We start from the raw sequence: 8140 nt of genomic DNA on the forward strand, positions 1-8140 counted from the left end.
TCACCTTTCAAAATTTCTTCTTCTTCAGACAATGCCTTTATCAAAATTTCAAGCTTGCATTTCCTCTAAGTACAACTTTTGTGAGAGCTAGTGGCATACTTGTTGATTTTATCCAAGTTGGAGTCCTTCTCACAAATGATGTATAGGTCCATATTTTCATGCTTGTGAGTGAATAGTTTAGTGTTCTCCAAAAAGTGATCAAAACATCTTTTCATCTTTACTAACATTCTTTGCTAACTCTTCACTTGTATTAACTTCTATTTCAATGTTATTTATTTTATGCCTTTATTTTTTATGTCATTTACTTTATGCCTTTATTTTTTTATGTCATTTACTTTATAATTTATGTTTAGTATTTCATATCATATTGTTTGTGATTATGTCATTTTGTTTTTTGTACATTTGAACCTTTCTTATATATCATTATAAAGAAAACTCTAATAAGGAAAAAACCTAAAAAGAACTTGTTTCTCCTGATTTATGGACTTGTAGTTACTATCCTTGGCATCATTGTGGAGGTTTGGACTTAGAATTAGGATCTTGACCCTTGCTTTGGGACTTGTGATTCTGAGACCCTAGAGTTCATCTGGAACCTTTGACTTTGGACTTTCTTTTGAAGACTTGGTTGAGCTACTTTGGTTTCATCTGATATATGGATTATTGTTTGCTTATTTTTCTTGCTTGGGGCTTAATCCAAATGAGGGAATTCTTGCTTGACTTATGTCATAAAGCTTGCTATCTCTTGGTTAGATCTTTCTTCCCTAGCTTTTACTTTATGCTTTAGGATAATCTTTTCTTCTCCTCCCCCTTCTTTAATTTTCAAATCTTCTCCCTCTTTTCAAAAATATTCTTGATTTCAAACTTGAACCACTTTCTCAATAAACCTTGACTTTGTCAAGTGATTTTCAAAACCTTTTTCTTAATAAATGTTAATCCATCTTAAGCATACTCAGACCGATTTCAAAAAGACAAAAAAATGCATAACTCGTCTAAATCATTTTTGGGCCCTTTGTGCACTTTTCCTTTTAAACTTTTTCCAAGGCATTAGACATAAGTCATTTTCATATTTGAGATATAATTCTATTATCTCCATAGTATTGATAATAATTCTTTTCCATCTAAGAGAGCTAGTGACATACTTGTTGATCCTTATCCAAGTTGGAGCCCTTCTCATGATGATGCAAAGTTCTCGTACTTGTGGGTGACTAGTTGAGTACTCTTCTTAAAATGACAAAATATTTTTTCCAATAAAATTGAATCAAAACAAACTCTCTTTGTTATTTTTACCACAAACTACGAGGTTTTGATCCTCCATTTCACTTTGTTGGTACGTAGGCATGAGACTTCAAAAGTCTTGGCAAACACAAAAAATCATAAAAATACACTTCTTTTCCCATCTCTCCAATCTTTTGCAAACAACGCCTATTTTTCAAACCAAAAAGTACATTTTCAAAGAAGTTCCTATGGAGTACCATGAATGTTTAGGGTGCTAATATCTTCCATTTGATTAACTAACCCCCGGACCCTTGTTCTCCTTTTATTAGTTTTGTTTTAAAACTTCTTTGGATTTTGTTCGTACTTTTTCCCTTTTCCTTTGGAAACAATAAAAGCGCGGTGACGACTCTTGATATGCGAGATAAGTTAATCGATAGCTTAATCTCAAAAAATTTACCGCTACAGCGATCTTTGAAATTTGATCTTACCATAATCCTTTTGGTGACAGTGATCATTGCAGTTTGATTAGTATCAAATTGAGAGTTGATATCGATCTAGTATCCTATCCCCATAAACTCTTTTCCTAACTTCATTGCATTTCATCTTTGTCTTTTAGGACAAAACTTTGGGTCTTTTCTTATTTAATTATCTTCCATTACAAATGTACGAAGACCGTTTCCATTCATACCTACGTGTTCAAGGTAATTCAATATGGGAAGCTGTCATACCCCAACTCTTTTTGGGCATTTTAAACTTTCATTCAACCAACCTTATTTTGTTTTGCTTATAATAGAATTTTGATTTTACAGACAGACCGGTTGAATCGATTTCTTAACTGTGCGTAAAATCAATGAACAATTTTTTCAGGTTTTGACTTGCAATTGTCTATTTTATTGATCTATAGTATGCGTAGTTTAATCTGGTGTGTTCGGTTTTTTTCTTCATCTTCACACATACACATTTTGATCTGTATGAGCCTTCTCAACTGAGTACTTTTTACTGCGAGATTTGATCTGCGTCGGTCTGTTTTAAGGAACTTTATTTCATATAGATCATTTTAATGCATTTATTTTATTTTTTCAGATATTTTCGCATCCGATTTTTGTTCATTTTAATTCCTTTTGTTTTTGTTTTTTAGTCAAAATGTCAAGAAAAAATAAATAGAGACAAGTATATAATCATTTATTTTTTATTTATCTTTATAAAAAATTAGAGTTTAATTTTATTGAATTATTTAAACTCATTTTGCTCTCAAAAAATATTTAAAGGGCATTGGAAATAATAAAAAGTGAAACCCTGAAATGTGTGGTAAATAAGCTTAGTTATTTGGCCAAGAGAAGACGGATAGCAACCAATATAGAGGCGCCCCAAACAGCTCTCTCATCTCTCAAAAATTTCAAAACTAAAAACTAAAAAAAGTGGCTCTATTATTCCCTGTTACGTATAAAAGCACGTCATACCCATATGTCTCATCTCTCGCGTGAAATCTCAGCCCTTCCTTATTATTCAATTAATTAATTGAAAAGATAATTGGAAGGTGGGGATTTCCACTGCACTCCATCCAGTGAAAATGTCACTAGAGACGATCCATCCCCCTCATCTCTGATATCAATGTAAAAAAAGAAAAAAATGTGATAGGAAGAAAAGAAAAAAAAACATAGACAAATCCTCTTCTTCTTTGAGTGTGACATTCACCTATCATACCTTCATCTTACCATAATAAACTCACGCTACACATATAGCACAACCTGCCTAGGTCATAACATAAATAAATATATCCGAAACCCATATCTTAACATTAAATAAATATATCCATTCGGTTGTTAAAAGAGAATATACTAATTCAACCCTACACTCAAATTCTAAATAAAATATTTCCTTCCCTATCACAATGAATAGCATTTTAAATTAAAAATAATAATAATAATAATATTTTTATTAAAATACTCTATAAAAAATGAAAGTCGTAATAATTAAAATATATATTAAAAATCGAAATAAATCGTTCATTTCACTCACTCTTTTATGACACTAATTGTTGGGAGAGAGGGTCTAATAAACATATAACAGTGGTCATGCAATAGAGATGCACTCACGTTAGCTACAACAACTCTTTATTCTATGATATTCATTATCTCTTCATCAATTATCAAATAATGGATTCTCCTTTGTTAAGACCCCATCATCATGTCTCTCTCAATCGGAACATTTTTCTATGTTTCCTTCTTCTCTTTCTTGCTGCCAACCGTTAGTTCTCTTTTCTTATTCAATTCCCTTTTTATCACAACTACTATTATTAGGTAAATATGTTTTTTTTATGAGAAAGGGAACCTATTTTAGGTTGATAATTGATTTAGATGATTGATTGTAGGATACGAAATAATATGAATTTTATAACCTTTTTGTTTTAGTTTTTCTGATATTTCAAGCGACTCAAGTAGAAATAACAAAAACTTAATACTAATAAAAAGGGCTGGGATGATTAATTGGGTTAAATGGTACAAATTTTATAGAGGGGTCGGTAGATGGAGCTAGGGGTAAAAAAACAAGGTTGCATGGATTGCCGGTAAATTCGTAAAACTTAAGGAGAGTTTTTGATTCTGCGGTGAAAAAATTGATTATGAGTGAATTGATTCTATATAATTCATTCTGATGGTAAGTGGAATAATTTTTCTTTTCTAGTTATTGGACTAACGGTAAAAGGCGGCATAAATTTCGGGATATTGGAAGGAGTCGAAAGATATAATGAGGGAAAAACAGACAATAAGGGACAAGTTATTGAATCGGAAATTGGAGTTGTTGCAGCTGACGATGTTCGCTGTTCGACTGTTGGTGTTTCAATGCTTAGGCTTGGGGGGCATGCTGTTGATGCTGCTGTGGCTACTGCGTTATGCATTGGTGTTGTTTTGCAGGCTTCGAGCGGCATAGGAGGTGGCTCTTTCATGGTTGTGAAATCATCTTCTAGCTCTAATGCTCAAGCTTTTGACATGAGAGAAACTGCTCCTATCGCTGCTTCACAGGTTTGAGAATTGAGATTAACTGTTTCTACTAAATCATTGAAGTGAATGAAACTCAGTGATTGAAATATACAAAAATGAAGCTTACGTTTGTTGAAATGTTTGATTGTCAAAGCAGAATATGTATCAGGGAAATCCTGAAGCTAAGGTCTTAGGTGCCTTGTCAATGGGAGTTCCTGGTGAGTTAGCTGGCCTTCATGCAGCGTGGTTGAAGCATGGAAGATTGCCATGGAAGACGTTATTCCAACCAGCTATAGAACTTGCGAAAAATGGTTTCGTAGTGTCTCCTACTCTCAGCAATTACATTGCTTCATCTAAAATTAACATAATGAGTGATCCCGGGTTAAGAAATATATACGCACCTAATGGAATTTTGATAAAAGAAGGTGAGATATGTAGTAATGTGGAACTTGGACAAACTTTAGAGATAGTGGCAGAGGAAGGGATACAAGCTTTCTACAATGGAACCATTGGTGAGAAGTTAGTTAAGGATGTTAGAGAAGTTGGTGGCATTTTAACAATGGAGGATTTACGAAATTACAAGGTGGAAATTACAGATGCAATGGTTGTGAATGTGATGGGATACACCATATATGGAATGCCACCTCCTTCAAGTGGAACACTTGCTCTTTCTCTGGTTTGTATATTCATATCTCTTTCATGAGTTTAATTTAATATCGATACGATAATATGATACAAATTTGTATGCTTGTATGTTCTAATAGTTAGGATAAACAGGTCCTAAACATCTTGGATAGTTATGGAAGTTTTGATGCTGCAAAGGGAAATTTGGGGATACATAGAGTAATAGAAGCTTTGAAACATACGTTTGCTATCCGAATGAATTTGGGTGATCCGAACTTTGAAAACGTTACTGAAACTGTATCCGAGATGCTTTCGCCATCTTTTGCACAAACTATTCAGCGCCGGATACTTGATAACACTACTTTCCCTCCAGAGTACTATATGGAAAGGTGTGGTTTGAATTTGAATGAAAACTTGAAAACTTTACCTTTAGCAAGATCTGTTGCAAACTAACCGAGTTGTTAATAAAAGTGTATATGAATTGTATGCAGGTGGAGCCAACTTAGAGATCACGGAACAAGCCATTTGTGCGTTGTAGATGCTGATAGAAACGCGGTATCATTGACAACATCTGTAAACAGACACTTTGGAGCTGGGATTCGTTCAACGTCAACTGGTATTGTGATCAACGATGAAATGGATGATTTCTCTATACCGACTGATATATCCCCCGGTGAACTACCTCCAGCGCCAACAAATTTTATTGAACCAAACAAAAGGCCGTTGTCTTCCATGACTCCTATTATTATCACAAAGGTATTGCTTACAGCACAAGAATGGTCAGTACATTAATATGATAATCAATTACTCATGAAACTTTCTATTGCTATGCTTTGGTAGGATGACCAATTGGTCGGGGTAATTGGAGGAAGCGGCGGAATGCGAATTATTCCAGAAGTGACTCAAGTCTTTCTCAATCATTTCATCTTAGGAATGAAACCTTTAGATGCAGTTCTGAGACCAAGGATCTATACCAAGGTTCTAACTTCTCTGTATTCAAATAGTTTCTTTATGTATGATGCTCCTAGCGACTATCTAATTGTCAGTTTTATCTCATGTAGCTATTACCGGATACAGTTTTGTATGAGAACTTGACTGCGTATGATGGTGAGCACATTGAACTTTCCGAAGAAAGTAGACTTTTCCTAAAAGAGAGAGGTCACCAATTGCGTGCATGTGAAGTCGGAGTCGAAGCTGTTACTCAGCTTATTGTTCATACTCCCAAAACATCTATTAACATTCATAGGAAACTTGGTGAGAACACCAATTCACATGTAAAGCATGGCACTCTAACAGCAGTAAGTGATCCAAGAAAGGGTGGTTGTCCGGCTGCTGTTTAAATTAAACCGATCAAATCATATCGAAATTTGTAAAATTCAAAATGTCAATTTTTAAGTCATTGTTTTTACCAGAACATTTGTCCAGCCATTGTTACAATGTATATTCATGTACAGTGCTTTGCTTGAAGGTATTGTTGGCATTGCGTTTCTTTTGTAAATTACTGAAGAACACTTTGTTTAAATTTGAAGATAATTACAACTTCTTCTTCTATTGTAATTGCTTCATAAACTTTCACTTCTATTTTATTTTTTCTTTAGCAATCCACACAGGTGTTTGATTTTTTAATCGGATGATTTGAAGTTTTATACAAAGAAACACTCAAGGAGATTGAAGAGACATCAACTATGTAGGATAGACACAAATTTGACAGCCCAAAGGTGAGGATGCATCAACACCACTCTTCAAATGCTTAGATAGGAATTCAAAATAGTGGGAAACTTGTAAATTAGTGTTAGGACATTATGAATGATATGTCCAATACTCAGAGAAGACAATCAACATGGTGTTTGGAGTGAAGAGTGTTGAAGACTCCTATCAATCACTTTTTGAGAAGAGGGATGATATGAAAAAATCTGTCAGAAATTGCTTGACTTAATAGCAAAAATCTGTTGAGAAAATTGTTCTACGCATGAACTTGCAACCAATTCCAAAGGTTTGATATAAATTCTTAAATCACTCTTTAATGCCTACAACCTATAATAAAATTATCAACAAATGAAGGAAGATTTTGCTTCACCGTGTCACCACTTGATCTCCCATAAATATTCAAAAAATGCATGCATGTGCAAAGAAAAAAAGATGGAATAATATACTTTCCATGTTTGATTTCCGCTCTCTGCAAGAGACATGGAGTCTCAGACAAACCAAATGATGAGATTTATAACCCTCAAGCTAGGTTTGACGTTGCTCTCTTGAATCTGTTGAAGGCAAAAGGTAAGAAGAGTCGGCGCCAAAAGAAATTAGAAGCCAATTCTTCACGTAACAATGAAGAACTCCTGTGGAAAACTCTACAACAAATGCAAATGGGCCAACGAGAGTTCTATAGGATTGTTAAAGACCAACACACTTGGCACAAAAGGGTGTACAGTCTCCACAAGGGTGGAGTGGTGAACTGACCCCAAATATTCCCAAAGCAAATTTTGGGAGAGCAACTTGTTGAAGAAACCAACACCCAAGAGAAGCTACCTGAAAAGAAAGATCAATCTGAAGGTAACTTGGTAAAGAAACAGAAGAAGGAAAAGGCTAAGAAAAAGAAGGTATCTTTTTTTATGATTGAACATGTCCTAGAGGTGACTTTTGATGTGCCAGAGGGTGAAACATCAAAGAAAAAGAAGAAACCTAAGAAAGCATCAAGGAAAGACAAGAGTTCATCAAAGAAAACAATAGAAGCAGAAGCAAAGGTAACAAAATATTTTGACAAGAATTAGTCGGCTGAAAGTGAAAAGGAGGAGGAAATGGATGAAGAGATTGTGATTGAAGAGGAACCAAAGGAGAAAGAACCATGAACTATTAATGAAGAAGGGCTTAATGAGGAAGGAAATCAAAGTGAGGAGGAGGAAATTAACAATGATCAAGCCAAGGACAATGTTGAAGATAATGAAAAGGAGAAGGACAACAACAAAGAAAATAATGCTAAAGAGAAGGAGGAGGAATATGTCAACAAAGAGCAAGTGGATATGGGGCAAGAAGTTGAACCTGTTGTGGACAATATGTCTTTTGTTCCCGTGCAGGTTCCAATTGAAGAAGATCAAAATTAAGTAGACCAAGCTCAACTTGAACAATACCTTAAACAAAATGAGGATGAAGACAACACCGAGTTTCCAACACCATTTAAATCAAAGGAAACACGATACTAACACCAGATGGGAGAGTATTTCAAATATGCAAACCCATATTTCATGGCCATTGAGATGATAGGAAATTAATATGGTGTGTGGGAGTCTCTGAAGACTACTGGCGTTCGAGAAGGAACTATAATCCCA

The 8140-nt window shown here is 34.6% G+C and overlaps 1 protein-coding gene across 2 annotated transcripts; it reads left to right on the forward strand.

Annotated features, from left to right (window-relative positions):
- Positions 1-3247: 3247 nt before the first annotated feature.
- Positions 3248-6368, forward strand: LOC127118071 (glutathione hydrolase 3). 2 transcript variants are annotated; one of them, XM_051048217.1, is made up of 7 exons: positions 3248-3462; positions 3898-4235; positions 4351-4869; positions 4971-5206; positions 5309-5573; positions 5658-5795; positions 5879-6368. In XM_051048217.1, exons 1-7 carry the CDS (start codon positions 3372-3374, stop codon positions 6155-6157), a joined length of 1866 nt encoding a protein of 621 aa, XP_050904174.1. In that variant the 5' UTR covers positions 3248-3371; the 3' UTR covers positions 6158-6368. The 2 variants fall into 2 exon arrangements, with proteins under 2 accessions (XP_050904174.1, XP_050904181.1); XM_051048224.1 differs by having other exon boundaries at positions 3295-3515.
- Positions 6369-8140: the final 1772 nt, after the last annotated feature.

Source organism: Lathyrus oleraceus, chromosome 1 (assembly GCF_024323335.1).
Source record: "Lathyrus oleraceus cultivar Zhongwan6 chromosome 1, CAAS_Psat_ZW6_1.0, whole genome shotgun sequence".
Lineage (NCBI taxonomy): Eukaryota > Viridiplantae > Streptophyta > Magnoliopsida > Fabales > Fabaceae > Lathyrus > Lathyrus oleraceus.

Excerpts from the sequence above, each read along its gene's own strand:
- LOC127118071 (XM_051048217.1), top strand. The coding sequence starts at position 3,372 with ATGGATTCTCCTTTGTTAAGACCCCATCATCATGTCTCTCTCAATCGG. Across the intron at positions 4,236-4,350 it reads CTCCTATCGCTGCTTCACAG|AATATGTATCAGGGAAATCC; the intron begins GTTTGAGAATTG and ends TTGTCAAAGCAG. Across the intron at positions 4,870-4,970 it reads GAACACTTGCTCTTTCTCTG|GTCCTAAACATCTTGGATAG; the intron begins GTTTGTATATTC and ends TAGGATAAACAG.